At 50.2% G+C, this 16722-nt stretch overlaps 7 protein-coding genes across 7 annotated transcripts; 4 read left to right on the top strand and 3 right to left on the bottom strand.

Moving 5' to 3' along the window:
- Positions 1-214: 214 nt before the first annotated feature.
- Positions 215-517, bottom strand: AA0111_g4630 (hypothetical protein; the record flags this gene model as incomplete). Its single annotated transcript, XM_028650655.1, has 1 exon — positions 215-517. One exon carries the CDS (start codon positions 515-517, stop codon positions 215-217), a length of 303 nt encoding a protein of 100 aa, XP_028508064.1.
- Positions 518-3972: 3455 nt separating this feature from the next.
- On the top strand, positions 3973-4857 carry AA0111_g4629 (hypothetical protein; the record flags this gene model as incomplete). The annotated part of the gene is made up of 1 exon (XM_028650653.1): positions 3973-4857. One exon carries the CDS (start codon positions 3973-3975, stop codon positions 4855-4857), a length of 885 nt encoding a protein of 294 aa, XP_028507834.1.
- An 877-nt stretch (positions 4858-5734) lies between these two features.
- On the top strand, positions 5735-7553 carry AA0111_g4628 (hypothetical protein; the record flags this gene model as incomplete). The annotated part of the gene is made up of 5 exons (XM_028650652.1): positions 5735-5755; positions 5822-6612; positions 6688-6781; positions 6828-7385; positions 7440-7553. The coding sequence occupies 5 exons, from the start codon at positions 5735-5737 to the stop codon at positions 7551-7553; spliced, it is 1578 nt and encodes a 525-aa protein (XP_028507833.1).
- A 572-nt stretch (positions 7554-8125) lies between these two features.
- Positions 8126-9783, bottom strand: AA0111_g4627 (hypothetical protein; the record flags this gene model as incomplete). Its single annotated transcript, XM_028650651.1, has 3 exons — positions 8126-8750; positions 8804-9603; positions 9655-9783. The coding sequence occupies 3 exons, from the start codon at positions 9781-9783 to the stop codon at positions 8126-8128; spliced, it is 1554 nt and encodes a 517-aa protein (XP_028508147.1).
- A 574-nt stretch (positions 9784-10357) lies between these two features.
- On the top strand, positions 10358-11935 carry AA0111_g4626 (putative aldehyde dehydrogenase-like protein; the record flags this gene model as incomplete). The annotated part of the gene is made up of 3 exons (XM_028650650.1): positions 10358-10396; positions 10455-10901; positions 10958-11935. 3 exons carry the CDS (start codon positions 10358-10360, stop codon positions 11933-11935), a joined length of 1464 nt encoding a protein of 487 aa, XP_028508146.1.
- Positions 11936-12561: 626 nt separating this feature from the next.
- AA0111_g4625 (hypothetical protein) lies at positions 12562-13931 on the bottom strand (the record flags this gene model as incomplete). Its single annotated transcript, XM_028650649.1, has 3 exons — positions 12562-13331; positions 13384-13638; positions 13700-13931. The coding sequence occupies 3 exons, from the start codon at positions 13929-13931 to the stop codon at positions 12562-12564; spliced, it is 1257 nt and encodes a 418-aa protein (XP_028508108.1).
- Positions 13932-14855: 924 nt separating this feature from the next.
- On the top strand, positions 14856-16321 carry AA0111_g4624 (hypothetical protein; the record flags this gene model as incomplete). The annotated part of the gene is made up of 3 exons (XM_028650648.1): positions 14856-14933; positions 14984-15384; positions 15430-16321. 3 exons carry the CDS (start codon positions 14856-14858, stop codon positions 16319-16321), a joined length of 1371 nt encoding a protein of 456 aa, XP_028508107.1.
- Positions 16322-16722: the final 401 nt, after the last annotated feature.

The raw sequence follows: 16722 nt of genomic DNA, 5'->3' as shown, positions 1-16722 counted from the left end.
CTAGTTCTAAAGCGCCTTCCACAACATCCTCCTGATCTTGATAATGTGCCATCAAGCCCCAATGAGTCGATCTTCACCCGAAAGATAGTGCATCTTCCCAATGGGTACCCCAAGATTCCGCAAGATGCCATAAGCCGTCACGTTGTGGAAGAAGCTGTCAAAACGAGGGCTATGTCAGTATACCGGCTAGACGTAGAGAATTTCATGAGAGCACTTACAAATTCGGGAGAACAAACTCCTGCAAATATGTCAAGCCGTTCAGATCGAAATGCCACATGTTGGGTACATCGATAACCACGGGCATATCCTCCTTTCCCTCGAATGCCTCGGGGCGCGCCTTCTCGAAACATTCCAAGGCCTGATCAATTTGCGTGTACAAATCCTGGAAAGAGGCTGCGTCAAACTTGAACGTGGGTACTTCCATGCCGGCAAGGCGCTGGAGTGCCCTTGTAGCGGTGGTAACCTGGAAAAAGATTTGAAGCGCAAGAGGCTGTAGTTGAAGCATCATTAACTTCATGTTCTGTTCTCTAGGTGGCAAGTCGATGCGATACGTACATGCATGTCTGGAGCGAGTCTAGCCCCCAAGGCTTTCGAGTGCGGATACCCGTTTTTGTCGCACCACGCCTCAGCCTTCTTCAAAACCTCCAGATGGTTTTGCATCGCTTTTCGAAGTGCGGGTACGCATAGTTCGTAGGTAGGTACCGTCGATTTCATTTTTGCTTGCTCTCTAAATTGTATGGTATGCGTTGCTCACGTGGGACTCGGCGGCTTAAGTGCATCCCTGGTCAACTGGGATGGTGGTCAACCTGTGATATAACCCGCATCTCCCCGATGCTAAGCCCCGAGAATGGTCTCTCCATGGGCTATGAATCTTCGCTATAACTCGATCAACAGTGCTTCATTCTTGTTCGAGTACCTTAGCTACCACGGCCTTGACGCTGGGCGCGCCCTCGCGTATTCCCCGTGTCTACAGACATCCATATGCGGAAGCCTCCCAAACTTTCGAGAGTATCCCCTGAACTTTCGCACTGATCTCGTTCTGCATTGTGGCACAATTGTTCCGCCTCTGTTCCGCCTGCACGATCTGCAGCTTCTTTTGAAGATGATCCAGCCCTTGCTTCACGACAATGCGACCCACAACTCTACACTCCTCGCTGTCCAACACATATCGGCCTAATTGGAACGTGCTGTCGCCAAGCTCAGCGCGGCTTTCGTTGCTATCTTTGTCAATAGGAACGCCCGATGGCGAAAACTTTGCCTGCCCTGCAACGTAAAGGGTACAAAGGATTTCCAGTTCGCGAAGAAGAGTCGCAGTGCGCGTTGGATCTGAAGAACATGTGCTGCACTCCATCATCGCACTATGTAGGTTTGATAGCTTCTGATCAAGTTGTAGCACCTTCTCTAGTGTGCTGTAGGCTGCGATGGGGCCCCGTACTTCAATGCTGATGTCGTTCTCGTATCCTCGACACATGCATTGCCTTGTCTGGTCGCTTGACAGAGGGCCCTATATATGTAGTTAGTAAACATGACAGGCAAAGGCTTTGCTTAGCCCGTATGCCATACCTTAATGGTCATCTCTGACTCCAGAATTAGATCAAAACGATGCTACTGCGAATTATATGGGAGCAAAGAGCGAGATTGGATAAATAGTACTTGTAAGATCATCAGCCGGAAGTGATGCTTTGTACTGGTGCCGCGGAGCTGAATGTGAAGCAAAAAGGCGGAAATCATTGCTTACTGTGAGCAGACAAACCTTATCTCGTGATGCTCTCAACATCGCTGTCAGAATCTAAGCCGTGATCTGTTTCACACTCGTGTGTAAACGCAGTACCAGAAACCTTGGCTAGTTCATGAAACGCGATCTTCGCGCCTGCACGTCAGTACAACCAGCATGCAGTTGCCTCAAAAACCTGGAAGTTGATCAGCGACTCGTTGATGCCCGATATTCTTCAGTGTGGGAGTCGTAGTTGATGTTTCGGGGTATCATTATGACGCGTGTGCAAGGAGATTGACTAGGTTCTGTCTATGGTGATCTCGGAGACACATCCGAGGACACGGACCTTGGTGCTTGTGCACTTAACGCGCCGTATTCAGATCTGTATCGGATCCACCATTTCCCCGCTTCCCCAAAACTCACGACTCTGACCTGCCTGAGATATGGTAATCGCCAAGCTCAGGTCAACTACTTAGGTACAATTGTAATCGGAACGAAATATTTCCTATGCTTTTAGGCACGTGCACTACGAGTACTGACGCAGACACCTGTGTTTCGGCCGCGGTACCCGCTACCAAGAACAGACGATAGCAAGACCCATGTTCGACTTCGTAATTAAGATGGCAAGGAAGCTGCAATCAGAGCGTCGATTGTATAACATTCGCGGCAAGATATGGCGTGCTAAATCTGGACCTTCTGTTGCAAGGGACTGCCAGCCCTGAACGTTGCTAGGTAAGCTCGGTCCCCTAGGCCGACTTCTGACTAAAGCTTCACGAAACGCTGCCGTCCGCGACAGTTGGAGTCATTGGTTACAACGAGCAAGTTAGCTACCAGAAAATGTCGTCTCCTACGAGATCGAACGAGACGTTGCGTAGGGAAAACTTTGGCGCAACCCAGATTGCACAATGCCATTTGTAAGGCATGTTGGCACCAAGCCGGTACATTCTTACCCAACGTACCTCCAGAATGGTTAGCGGAATCATCAATACGACGGCAGACCCGGAAGTGTTCGTGTCATGGAGATGTCCTACTCGGAGACGGAAGACGTAGCATGGACGTCCATTCGAGGGATGCAGAGTGAAACCTCAGCTTATGCCTCGGCATTATCCATTGTCATCAAGGTGCTTTATTGCCTACGTATGAGCGAGGTCGTCAGCAATAGCTGCTTCGACCGAGTGATTTCAACCGAAAATGCATTCAAGGAGTGCGAAAGACAGTCGTGTATGTATGAGCCTGACTTCCATACAGCGGCGTACCATGATCGACGACAAGTACCGGCAACTAGATTTTAGTGTCGATCAGGCCAGACACCAGTGTCCAGGAGCGTTTTATTTAGGCGACGACAGCAAAAGGATAACAAGAAACGGGATCTGTGAACTTGACGTGTGTGTCTTGCGTCAGCGGAGATATCTCCGGATTTCCACGGGGGATTCGCACTCGGTAACTGTGAGTGGCTAGCGGCAGTCATAGCACTAAGGAAAACGGCCGGCGCAAACGTTCTACAGCTGGCTCATCGACCATTCTGGGGTCCTTACCCTTATGCAGTGGGCATTCAAGCCTCACTTGGTTGTTGTCAGCCCTATTACCATGGCACAAAGTTTGCACATACTATAAAGGGGCCATGGATCCCTAGAGCTGTTGAGTGCGCAGTACCGTTTGTGGGTCCATTGCTAATTAGTCAGGCAAACGCATATGTGCATTCGAATCGAGTTTCATCTCGTAAGCCCGTGATTGTCGCTTTGTGTATGTTACAGCACGTTCAGTCCGTCGTCTTTCTTATCAATCTATCGAGGCCAACTTTCAACTTTTGCACGCACTACACATGTCCTATTGCCGTTTTGAACGATAACGCAAACAAGCATCGCGAGGCTGCCAGCATGAAACCATCACGTCTGGGCTTCCGCCGGCTGCGGAACTCTTGCGATATATGCACACTTTCGAAGCTCAAATGTAGTCGCGAAAAACCAGTCTGTCAACGTTGCGTCGACCGAGGCTGCCAACAAGACTGCAACTACAGCGTAGCACGCCGTCCAGGCAGGCGGTGTCAAACATCTGTGATCTCGGATGAAGTGGGGTCGTACGGTACGGACAACGCTGTTGATGCAGCGCGAGTGAAGCGGGGAACGGCGCCTCTAACACCCTCTTCAACCCTGGCGGACTCGCTGCTTCCGACAGAGCGTCACGATTCGACTCGCAGCACCCCTCAACAAAATGATACAAGAGATGGAAAGGCACGCACGACTCTGTTATCGCCAGGAATGGCTTCCATAGAGTCATTTACGAACATATCGATGGAACTGCCACATGATGCCGACACAGTTGACTTTGGATCTATCGATGATCTTTCGCTATGGGAATGGGGTACAAGCGGAGTCGATCCACATTGCACAAATGGTCACCACTCGGATTCTGTGGAGCAGGTGTGGGGTCTTGCGTCAAGTCAGGACATGCTCAGTGGTACGAAGTTCGGCGCCGGTAGCATTGCGGGAGAACCAACGCAAGAGCCATCACCGCCCATGAGCCAGATAGGCCGACAGAACACAAACCAGGACGATCAAATCCCTCTTACACACGTAACAGGCTTTCCCGAGGATCCTATTTCTTCTGATGCAACTGCTTCAGACCTCCTCTTCGACCTATCCAAGGATGTGGATTGCCAATGCTCTTCCCAATTGAGTCAGCTCATCTACTTGGTTAGTCTTCGGCTTGCGAAACCCACTACTCTAGACGTTGTCTTTGCTGTGGAGCAACAGTTGAACAGGACAAAGGACACAATCTCTACGTGCGCGCAATGCTCCTTCAACTCGCCGTACGTGAGCATGATGTTTTGTACTTCTATAAGCTGGGTAATTGAGCATCTGCAGACGTACATACGTGAGTCGAATTTCGTGAGCGCGCTCAATAGTCAAGCCACATACCTGACGATTAGTGGTTTAACACTGAGTAAAGAGATGTCACACTTATGTTTTGAGGCACTAGTAAAGCTTCGCCTCAGACGGGTCGTCCAGACAGCACGAGAATTGGCAGTGCTCAACATCCAGACCAAGAGTACGCTTTCGGATGGGATGCGGTCAGCAGCAGTCGATACTGGAGCTGCAGCGCAGCAGATGTTTGGGATGTTGGAGATGAGGGGCGCATCTTAGAGAAAGAAAGCTACTTCCCAAGAGACTCTCAACACCAGATTCAGGAGAGCGCAGGTCGCCGCATTCTGGTTTAATGTTAACGGGAGGTAAAAATCCACGCAGTTACGAGTCTCTTCCCAGTCAGCAAACCGTTGGGTCGTTCGTCTTATCTGTGGAACACTTTCGTATCGCATCGGGGGAATTTTTATGGAGAGGCTTCAATTGAAATTCAACCACACATAGTCCGGCATAACAAGACATCACCATCTCAAAGGCACCTAATACAATATTTTAAATGACACCGTGATCTGATCAGGAACGCTACGACCAGCAGATGTGTGTACATGATGTTTTATGCAATCCACAACCAGCAATGAACGACCTGATATCTGCCGGGCCCTTGACGTTGCATCTGCAATCCTCAAACTCTCGTCGGCAGGGAAAGCTCAACTGCTATTCAGGCCAACGACCATGCAAAGTGTGCTGATGGTTTGTCCGAAACCCGTACGATTTGGTATGTACCGAAATCAATGACCCATATGCCCCGGGACAGTTGTCATAATGGTTCGGCTCGAAGCCGAATAAGCTCCAGAGGCTTATTGGTTCAATCTCAGTTGAGCTTTGTAACATCGGATTGCGATTTGGGTTACCTTTTTTTCCTTTTCCCTGGAAGGAGGGCGCCTACGTCGTGCTTATCCCCTGCATGAGCGTTGGGCTCATCCCGACTTACCTTTATTATCACCTGCTACCACTAGCTTACGTCGAACCGCTCGATTTGTCAGTGTGTGTGTTAGAATATTATCTAACAAACGTCCTTGAATTTTCTTCTTACTCTCCCACCACTACCAACAATCAACTGATCACGTCCAAGCGACAGAAATATCATTGTCCGTAAATGATGGAAGAGCTGTCTCCTGAAGTATGTCGAGTTCGTTACGCCACTACCATCTAAAAAGATAAAACTGATCGACTTTGATATATCCAGCCTCGCTACAGGCCGTTTGGTGCTCATATAAAAAGACAGCCCATATGGTATATCGCAGTGGTTCTTGTCGTTATCTTGGTGGCACAGAATTACATTCGAACGTGGAAGCGTCTGCGACACATTCCCAGTGCGCATATCACTGCACCATTCTCCTACTACTGGCTAGGTCGTACCACCTACAGCGGTCGTCAATACTGGGTCCTTCGCAATCTCCACGCTAAACATGGCCCGCTTGTGCGCATCGGGCCCAATGAAGTCCTCACCGACGACCCCAACGTCCTGCGCACTGTCTCGTCCACGCGGAGCAATTATGCTCGCAGCGACTGGTATCACGCCGGCCGCTTCAATCCGTATCGTGACAACTTGTTTACGATCATTGATCCAGGAGCGCACAAGAAGGCGAAAGCCAGATCTATGGCGGCGTACAACGGGCGTGATACTGGTGGCCTTGAAGGCATAATCGATGAGCAGGTCAAGATCTTCATAGACGTTATTCGAAATCGCTACGTGGTAGCTTCGCCAGGAAACGGTCAGCCGCTGCTGGATCTGGTGGCTATCACGTCCTATTTCACCATGGATGTCATTACACGGATGGGGTTTGGCAAGGCAGTTGGCTATCTCGAAGACGAAAAGGATCACTACGACTTCCTTGGAACTGTGGATGAGCTCTGGCCGAGAATGTCGACGGTGGCTGATGTACCTTGGATTCGCAAGTTTTTGTTCTCGCCTTTTGTACTCAAGTTCGTGGGGCCAAAAACCAGTGATACGAAGGGCTTTGGAGCGCTCATGGGGTACGTCACAGCGAGCCTGGACTCTGGATACTCGTCTTGGGTTTTAGTTGAGCGGTTCCGCTGACGTTGTATTAGTTTCGCAGCTGAATGGGTCGGTCGTCGCTTTTCAGCACCTGATGGTGGGCACAAGGACTTTCTGGCAAGTTTCCGCCCCAATTTTTCCTTCCATGTACACCTGATCCATGGAAATTGTCGAGCTGACAGTATTCGTATAGGCCTCACTTATGGCTAAGGGCTTCACAGAGGAAGAGTGCCAATCCGAAGGCCTATTCCTCCTGCTAGCTGGGAGTGAGAGCACCGCCAACGCTATGCGTTCTATCCTCGTACATACCATGAGCTCACCTACGGTATACAATCGCCTCGTCGCCGAGATTCAGAACGTGGTACGCGCAGAGAACGTCTCATATCCTATAACCTTGGAGCAGGCACGGAGATTGCCATATCTGCAGGCAATCATCTACGAAGGCCTCCGTATGCGCCCACCCATCCTAGGTCTTTTTCCTAAAATCGTACCCCTCGACGAATCACCCATCTTTCACGGGAAGTTGCTACCCCCAGGCACCGCTGTATGCATGAACATGTCATCCATGCTTCAGTCAACGGCTTTGTTCGGCGCCGATGCCGACGTATTCCGTCCAGAGCGCTTCACGGAGGCAGACGAAGAGACACGCAGGCAGATGGAGCTAGACGTTGAGATGGTGTTTGGTTATGGGAGCTGGGTTTGTGCGGGCAAGAATATTGCTATGATGGACATTGCAAAAGTGGTATTCGAGGTATGTTCCTGTATGCACAACGGTCTTGATGTAATGATCGCTGATTTTGAACAGATGTTTCGCTTGTTCGATCTACAGCTGGTGAAGCCGTTTGAGCCGTGCGATAATATCGGTTACGGCGTGTTTATGGATAAAGGGTTGAAGGTGAGGGTATCGGCAAAGATGTGAAAAAAGTGGACATGCTCGTGATTGGGAGACGTCGAGGGCTGGAAGAAATAACGCAGAAATATCCGATGGATAAACCGCCCACTAGCGAGTCTCTTGCCCGCGGCATTCCCACGTCCTGTAATCGAACCAAAATGACCCTTCTTCGTTCAGCCGTTAGCCTATCTATCAACAAATTGTCTCGTGTTGCATTGATTGTCCCTATCTTGTTCAGTGTATATCCTGGGTTGGTTGTGCTCGAAGATAATCCCCGTGGTGTATTTGTATCTTTGTCTCCCACCGCAGTCGGAGTAACCTAAGAAATGATTGGATATGGGATATGTGTGTGACAAAGCGGTCATTGTCATCTACTGAATGCCAGGTAACGAACAAAAAGCAACTAAGGTTTTTCCCATATCAGTTAGGAATGAATCACGACACGCTTGGAGCACTAGAACAGGTGATTCGCTCTAGCTCATGGCGTGTAAGTATCAAAATGTCCCAACGTTATTTCCTGTATCCGTCCAAGCTACCTATTTCCATCATCTTCACCATAGCATGCCCCCAAAAACATCTGACAAGATGATTGCAATTCATCACCAAGCTTTTGTGCGCTTCAGTCTTAAGGGTAGACCATCCCGTGGCTTGACAGCCGTGATACCCGCAGGCTGAGGCACATAACTTTTGTCCGCCATCTCAAACTCAAAGCTACCCACAAAGGCGGCGATGAAAGCTCGTAATTCGACCTTGGCATATCCCGCTCCAATGCACTTCCGCGGTCCATGCAGAAAAGTAAGGAAAGCATAATTGGTGTGGGCATTACCATGGTTGTTAGCTCGGCCGCTGTCTTCATCAATCCATCGGCCCGGATCGAATGCATCGGCCGTTTCACCATAGAAGGATGCAAACCGGTTCATAGCAGCGGGAACGATCCAAAGACGTGTTCCAGCTGGAATGGCAGTGCCGAGAACGGTGGTGTCTTCTGTGGCGACGCGCGAGGTGATGGGCGAGGTGGGCATGAGACGGAGCGTTTCGTTGACGACGGCATTGAGGATGGGGAGAGTGTCGAGGGTAGCGAATTCAGTAAACCTTTCTGCATCGTTGGCGAAGAAGCGATAAGGGATGTGGCTGCGAAGTTCGGCACGGAGACTGTCTTGCCAGGCTGGATGGGTGGCAAGCAGCCAGAGAGTCCAGGTCAAAGTCGCTGAAGTTGGCTCGTACCTACCTTGCGGTCAGTAGAAGATCATCATAGATCATTCAAATTTGTTCCATACCCTGCACCGATGATGGTCAAGAGCTGGCCAACAAGTTCGTCATCCGTCAGTGTTCCACTTTGTATGAGCTGCAGTAAGAGCGCCTTTTGGCCACTGTCTCCAGTGACTTCTTTCTTTCTCTCTTCTACAAAGGTACTGCAAAGCTGTCGCAGCCTGATGCGAGCGTCCTCGATGTCGCGGTTGAACTTGCGGGGTAAGAGTCTTAATAACCAGGCCGGCAACAAAGCATTGGCAATGAACAATAGACGCACGCCTTCTTTGCTACCAGTCACGAGCTCATATAAATCGGTAAGCTCGTTCGGTTCCCGTAGTGTGTTGAAATCCTTTCCTAATGCCGCCAAACCGATGGCATCGAGGGTACCCTTGTTGCCCCAAGGCAAGACATCCACTACGAAGTCCGTTGAGTCAGGTGAAGCAGCGGACTGTTCCATTGTTTCCACCATGTCAATAGCTTTCGACCAAAAAAGTGGGCAAAGATCTTGGACGTTTCGATGGCCAAAGGCCGGCTGGATACGTTTTCGGAGATATTTATGCTCATCGCCTTCCAAGATGAGAAGCGATGGCCCTAGTATTTGGCTGAGCAATCGTCGAGCTACCGCTGGCTTGGTGAAAGCATATGCGCGACGAACCAGTACCTCAGATAGCGCCTCATTACTGACTAGCAGGATATGACTGACGTTCATGAACCCATAAAAATGAATCAAGCCCTGGTTCGGTATAGAGTTGGCCATGTCCAGATAGGCTTGACCACGAGGATTGGTGAACTGGAGGAATCCATGGCCGAGGAATGGTAGTCCACCCTATGATAATTTATTCAGTAATGTATCAGGCACGTTATGGTGATGTCTTACCCTGGCTGTGGGGAGATGTCGAAACGCGTTGAAAAGACGTGGGTGAACTTCGATCTTGTACACTAGGAAAATCACGAGACTTGCGGCCAGCGTGGCGCAGAGCGCTAATAGAGACAATGAGCTCGACATTGAGAAGAAGAGGAGTAGTTTGATGTACACGATAGATACGGATAATGCTACAGAGAAGTTGACAAAGACCTGATGACATGCATGTAGTGGATGCCTACCGCCCGTATACAGAACGACTTTTGTTGTCTAGAACCAGGGCGTCTAGTTCTGAGCTGACTTGAGAAGAGGTCCAGACTCGAACGCTTCGCGAAGTGAGCGGAGCACCATCGTCGGCGGACGGTTGACGGCTGGCGCATCTGGTCGGGTGATACGCGGGTTGTAGGCAATCGACCCGAACGATGTAAGCCAAAGACCCGACGATGGAAGGAAATAACCCGACAAAAGCACAACGGCAGTATTCACCTACCGGAGCAATCATTTCATATCCAGCCGTACCAGCTTCGTACTAGCTTACTTCAGCACAAGTTGAGATCGGGGTTGCTGGGTGAATAAGCGAAAAAGAAGTCGAAGTCAGACTAGGCAGTACAAACTACCAAGACACCCATCTCTTCCAAAATCAACCATTCGATTTGTTGATAGCTCAATCGCGCGTCCATTTCCTCTTTGATCTCTGATAAAGCCATACAACCGAAACATGACCAAGATTCAAGAGAAATTGTTCATCAACAATGAGGTATAAGCAGAGACAGTGCGGAACATAGTGCGATGAGAGCTAATGCAAACGGATATAGTATGTCGTGTCGCATACCAACGAGAGATTGAAGGTATACAATCCCTACGATGGAAGTCTTGTTTCGAACAACATCGAAGTGGCGCTAGAAGAAGACGTCGACTTGGCTGTGTCGGCGGCGCAAGCAGCGCTCCCAATATGGCAGGCGATGACGGGCGCGCAACGCAGTGCGCTGATGCTTCGTTATGCAGATTTGGTCGAGAAACATACAGAAGAGATAGCCCAACTGGAGTCACAATGCATGGGATCGCCGATGATGCTGGCTCGCAGAGTTGTGGGAAGTCACGTGGCTGTTTTCCGCTACTACGCTGGTTTGACGGACAAGATTGCAGGGACGACGTATACAGAAGACGGCGATGGGTTTTTCAAGATGGTGCTCCAGGAGGCGATTGGTGTATGTGCAGGCATTGGGGCGTGGAATGCGACGCCCATCTTTGCGGGATGGAAGGTGAGAATGCCGTTCACTTGGTTACTCCCAGTCACTCGCTGACTGGCGTGCAACAGATCGCGCCCGCTGTGGCAGCAGGTAATACCTTTGTATTCAAGGCGTCAGAGAAGTCACCACTGGGCGCGTTGTACTTGGGACAGCTATTTCGCGAGGCTGGCTTTCCGCCAGGTGTAGTGAACATGGTCTCCGGCGGGCCGGCGACAGGCGCTCTCCTAGCTTCGCACATGGGTATCGCCAAGATCGCCTATACGGGCTCTGTTAGTGGTGGTCGTGCTGTACAACTTGCAGCTGCAAAGAGCAACCTGAAGCCCGTCACACTTGAGCTGGGAGGCAAGTCGGCCGCAATCGTCTTCGATGACGCCCATCTGGAGAGCGCCATTACGCACTGCTCGCAGACATTTGCCCTCAATGGCGCCCAGGTGTGCTCCGCAGCCTCCCGAGTGCTTGTCCATCGCGACATTGCCGATACCTTCATTGCAGGTGTGAGCACCGCTTTCAAGCAATTGGCTGCAGCCCACGGCCCGCCCAACGAGGCACTCTTCGGTCCGCTGGTCGACCAGCAACATCATCAGAGAGTGCAGGCTTTTGTGGATGCCGCACGCGACGGGGGCGTTGGCGTAGTTGCTGGCGAGGTACCGACTCATCCCACCGCCCTTTTCATGCCGCCAACGCTTCTGATCGACCCTCCTATCAACAGTCGCGCATACCGCGAGGAGATCTTCGGACCTGTTCTGGCGGTCAAAACCTTTTCCACAGAGCAAGAGGCCATCGCGCTGGCCAACGATTCATCCTATGGACTTGCCGCTGCCGTCTTCACGTCCAGTATGCCGCGTGCCTTACGTGTTACCCGTGCTCTTCAAGTTGGCATGGTAGGAGTTAATAGTCCCGTCATGCCATTGACCCAGCTCCCATGGGGCGGATGCAAGGAGAGTGGTTACGGCCGCGAGGGGGGTTTGGCTGGTCTAGAAGAGTACTTGCAATCTAAGACGGTCCTGATCAGTATGAAGGACCCGCAGGCCAGCCCGGCCAAATAGATAGTCCGCAGCAGCGATGCTGTACACCCTGTAGCGCATAATACATCGCATTGACACGCATGTTCGCCTTTACTCACATGAACACACCTTCTACTGGGTTTATAGGATGCTATCACAAACACGCTGTCGCGCGTACAAAGACAAGTTCTACGACCAGACTTTGATGTGCCTCGAAAGTTCCGAACGGAACCGGAACTTTCCGACGAATTCACGTGGGATTTGTTTGCGGAACTGCTTCCTTAGCACTGCAATTGCTTTTGTATCGCTACACACATTTATCATTTGAACTCTATGAGCCCTGTACAGCTTCCTTTGAATTGAATCTTCAGAATGAAACGTTATTTACCGATCCCTTTGCGAACAATATCATCGCCAATATTGTAGCGCAATCAACACCACGGAACAGCCGGAAATGAGGAGCTACGAATCGCGTATATAGCAGACACAAGATGGCAAGGGCCCATTCTATTGCAAGGGTGTTTTCGCAGCTCCAACCTCTACATGATCCACGATCAAAGCCCGATTCACCCTGCTTTGCGCTCATCTGGGAAAATGATAAGCACCCTTTAGCCGACATCATGGACCCAAAAGCAGCACTTTCTTGAGTTCGCGACTGGTGTAGAACCCTATAACATTTCCCGTTCTTTGAATCGAATATATAATTCCGGTCGGTTGAGTGTCTGATACGACCTGAGAAGCTCGGTGGAGGGACTTAGACTCCACAACTGATTCTTTGCGCCCTTGACGCCCTCCATCTCTAGCTCAAAGTCAAAAGCCCAGAGTAGATGGGCCATTATCAAACGAATCTCATAGTATGACAAGCTTTGGCCCATGCATTGTTTTGGTCCAGTTCCAAACGGTGTCGACGCGGACAACTTGTCATTTTCAAAAGCTGGATCCCATCCCTGTTCGGGGTGGTTGCGCAACCATCGCTCGGGGTGGAATTCGTTTGGCAGATGGAAGTTGCTTTCAGACCGCACTGCTGCCCATGGAGCTACGGAGACCAGCGAACCCCCCGGAAGTATATACGGACCGATTTGTGCACCCTTTGCTGGGACTGCACGAGGAAGATTTGAACTGACTGGTGGGAAGATGCGCAGCGCTTCTTTAATACACGCGTCGAGGTAGACCAATTCTTCCAACTTTTGCAGCGTGATGTCACTTGGATCCGCGAAGGTCGTGCGAATCATGGTAGCGAGACGTTTATGAATCTCGTGATGGACGCAGAGATTGTACATGAAAGTAACGAGAAGAGTGGAAATGGTTTCGGAGCCTGCGGTGACAAGAAGTGTCATGTTGAGAAGGAGCTCTGTAGGTGCAAGAGTCTTTCGTGCGTCTTTGTTGCGCTGTATATGATAGATAACGTCCTTGTGAGAAGAGGTTTCGTCGGCAAGACCTTGGAACATATTAGCTGACCTTGCCTTCACAGAAATCCTGTCATGACCTACGGTCGAAGGTTTTCTTCTTCGTGTTCATAAAGGTTATCATCCTCCATTTCATCGCTTTCCTTGGCATGAGCTTTTGCGCCATCTGGTTGAGCCATGTACCGACTCCCGTGACTCTCCGAACGGCCATGTCCAGAGTTGAGGAGATGAGAACGTTCGTAGTTGCCAGCGCCCATTCTGTTGCAACGCCCTCATCCAAGCAATGAAAAGACTCGCCGAAGCATAGATCACCGATGATGTCGAATGTCGTAAAGGATACTGCATTCGATTAGATTATGTCACCATTCTCAGTGGGAAGAAAGCAGGAAGAGAGTCATACACCAATCGCTCATATTCAGAGCTTTACCGTTCTTGCCTTGGGTCTTGACGGCGTGGATCAATTTGGCGGTCTGTACCTCCAATATTTCCTGTTGCGCCATGAGAGCAGGCTTCGTAAAGCCGACGGCCATTGCGCGTCGTTGTCTCGTATGCTCAGATCCCTTAGCGAGGCCAATGCCAACGCAGCCATCGATTGGCTTTACAACACCGATAAAAAGAGGCGCTTTCTCCATCACGTCGCCGTGCTAAATAGGATGATCAGCCGACATTACGACCAGTTCGTGGACAGTCCTGAATGAGCATACACGATTACCGTAGATCTGCTCCCAAGCATACGACTCGGTGAAGCTCAGTTCATTGGGAGAGACCCGAACTACTGGTCCGTATCTCTGATGCAGTTTGTAGTTGTACAGGTGTTGGACGCCGCGGAAAGCTGCAATTGCGCTTGGAATACTCGAGACGCTGTTAAACCAAGGTCCTGGGTACTTGCTTAGGCTATGCAACCACCGGCGATACATAGCTTGTCCTAGGATGGGTATGAAGATCTTGGGTCAAATTCAGCATTTGTTCCATATATTAGAAACTGTCTAGCTCACCACCAGCAGAATACTCCATCCTGCAAAAGGGATTTGGGAGAAGGTGTGTTCCATCTTTGTCGTTGATGCTACCAATACGTTCTATCCAGAGATGCTGAAATGCACAGAATTACCTCCAAATGCGCCAAAGAGAGTCAGCGGCAGATATACCACCTATATTGTGCTTTTGCTGACAAGATGCTGATAGCTTATCAGGCTGCGACGAATTGAACCGCGCCATGCCGGAGGAAACGAACGCAATATTCAATACTGCATGACAGCCTTGAAGATCTGGAAAATACCCCGCTGCTACGATTCGGGAGAGACATCGGTTTCGGGTCAATTCTTAACTGCTCTGATCCCGGATGGAACGCAGACCATTGGTGGATGGCCGATGGAACGCTAGGGGACGAATTGGGTTATGAATCGAAACAACCATGTGCTACCAAGGTATCAGCATTGGCAACATGTACTCTGATATAAAGGCGGCGCGCCACGAAATTGCTACGATCACTCTCCATGACAGCCAAGATTATCTCAGGTTATTTGAATTTTCTACAGAGGAGTTTCTTTGACACCACCATGTCTACCTTCATGACCAAAGTTTGGGCAAACGCCATAGGCTTCGGGATCGTTTGGACAGGGGTCGTGCTCTTCAGTGTACGTCCAGTATCACTCAACATTGATAAAGGCTCTAATCAGAAAAACAGCGTCTCCGCTCTCAAGAGGTCCAGAACTTCTTCCCCAAAAATGATCAGAAATGCGCTCCACAATCTGATGAATCAGTGAAGAACAAGGCCGTGGTCGTTCATGAGCGCTGGTACTACCCGCCCGACATTGCGAATGACTTAAAGGATATAGATCTTCCAGACCGGGTCAAACAGGAGATCTTTGCCACGGCTTGGGAATATACTCGTTGTGTCATCCCTGAATACACGAATTGGTCACGATATGTTGCGTTCATGCGCATCATCGTCATGGGAATCATCGCAGAATTCAAGGGTAGCCTTATGGACGTGGCCAATGACGATAATGTTGTGGGCTACAGTCTTACCGAAGTATTAGATACATTGTGTGGAGGAACAGCAGGCCAGTATGTCACCGCTGTCAGGTAATTCCGATCTTTGAAGTCTCCTCACTAACACGTCCCTTCCAGTGCCGAGATGTGCCGTGAATACCGCTGCTTCCTGTTGATGTCGTCGCAAAAGTCACGTCATCAAACAAACACTATGCTGTTTCGCCGTTACAGTGTTGCCCTTTCCAAGAGTCCCTGGCAATTCTTCCGCATGCGCGATACCGACGCGCTCGCTCGCTTCACCATTGGTGTTGCTTTGGTCTGCAATGATCTCGACCACATCTGGTTCACCAACGACCAATTCGACATCATGGCCGAAATTGGCAATACAATGTACGACGGTATATCATACTGGAAGCATCGTTCCGAGGGAGAAATCAACAGCACCTTCGCATATGTCCCAGAAAGCAAGCGCGTAATAGCCTATCACAAGTGCCGCGAGGCGCTTTGGGCACTGGACGTAGCGTGGGCAAGACAGCCTGAGATGAAGTGTGTCATCAACTTCCTTCGCTACTTTGGCGGCCCAATTCACATGATCATGCGACGGTACCGCTTTGTGGAAGAGGGCCTTACCCTAGGCAGACCTGAGGACAAGCGCGTCATCGAGCAAACGAGGAAGCATGTCAAATTATGGAATAGGCTTGACGAGCAGAAGAAGACCAAGAAGCAGGAAATCGAAAGTCTGCAACAGTATCGCCACGTCCTCTCACGGGAGAAGATCCTGCTGTTTAACGGCCTCGGGGAAATGTTGGAAAAGGCTGACGAGGGCTTATGCTCCGAGTGCAGCTATCGAGAGACATATGGCGCGCCACAGGCTCATACCTTCGGAGGTGTTGTCCTATGTTCCGCACATAAACAGGGCTGGGCGGACCACACGGAAAGTATACTTGAGCGCATGGTCAGAAGCTTTCCGGAGGCTGCCGAGACCGTTCGTATAAGTGAGATGCGAGCGACACGTTCAGCCGCGCCATAGTTCATACTGGAAGCACCTCAAGAGAAGGAAAAATGACCGGATTCGAATACATGGGCGAGTGCTGGTGTTGCCAAAATTGTACTCAAGAATACGCGGAGTTGTGCGAGGATTGGAGTGCGGCAGTGGAAATGGAAGGGTCAAGCGAGACTGATATGTCATGGTACGCGGCTGTCGTCAGCATGTAACTTAGAAGGAATAGGATACTCTGGTTTCGCTGTACGAAGGAGATCTCCAGTGAAAAATGTGTTGCTGATGCAAGCCGGAGAGCTTATCTCCTCTTGTTTATGCCGAGCAATGCTAGGCGCGGCCATGTTTTTTTCCAATACTATAGTCAGCTTCTTATCGTATCCAACTCCGTACGTAAATATGATCTTGCCTTACCAGTACATTGTTCGGTGGAG

This window comes from Alternaria arborescens (genome assembly GCF_004154835.1).
Source record: "Alternaria arborescens strain FERA 675 chromosome Unknown contig_8, whole genome shotgun sequence".
Taxonomy (NCBI): domain Eukaryota; kingdom Fungi; phylum Ascomycota; class Dothideomycetes; order Pleosporales; family Pleosporaceae; genus Alternaria; species Alternaria arborescens.
The sequence above is the reverse complement of the archived record's forward strand: the minus strand, read 5'-3'. Positions and strand labels throughout refer to the sequence as shown.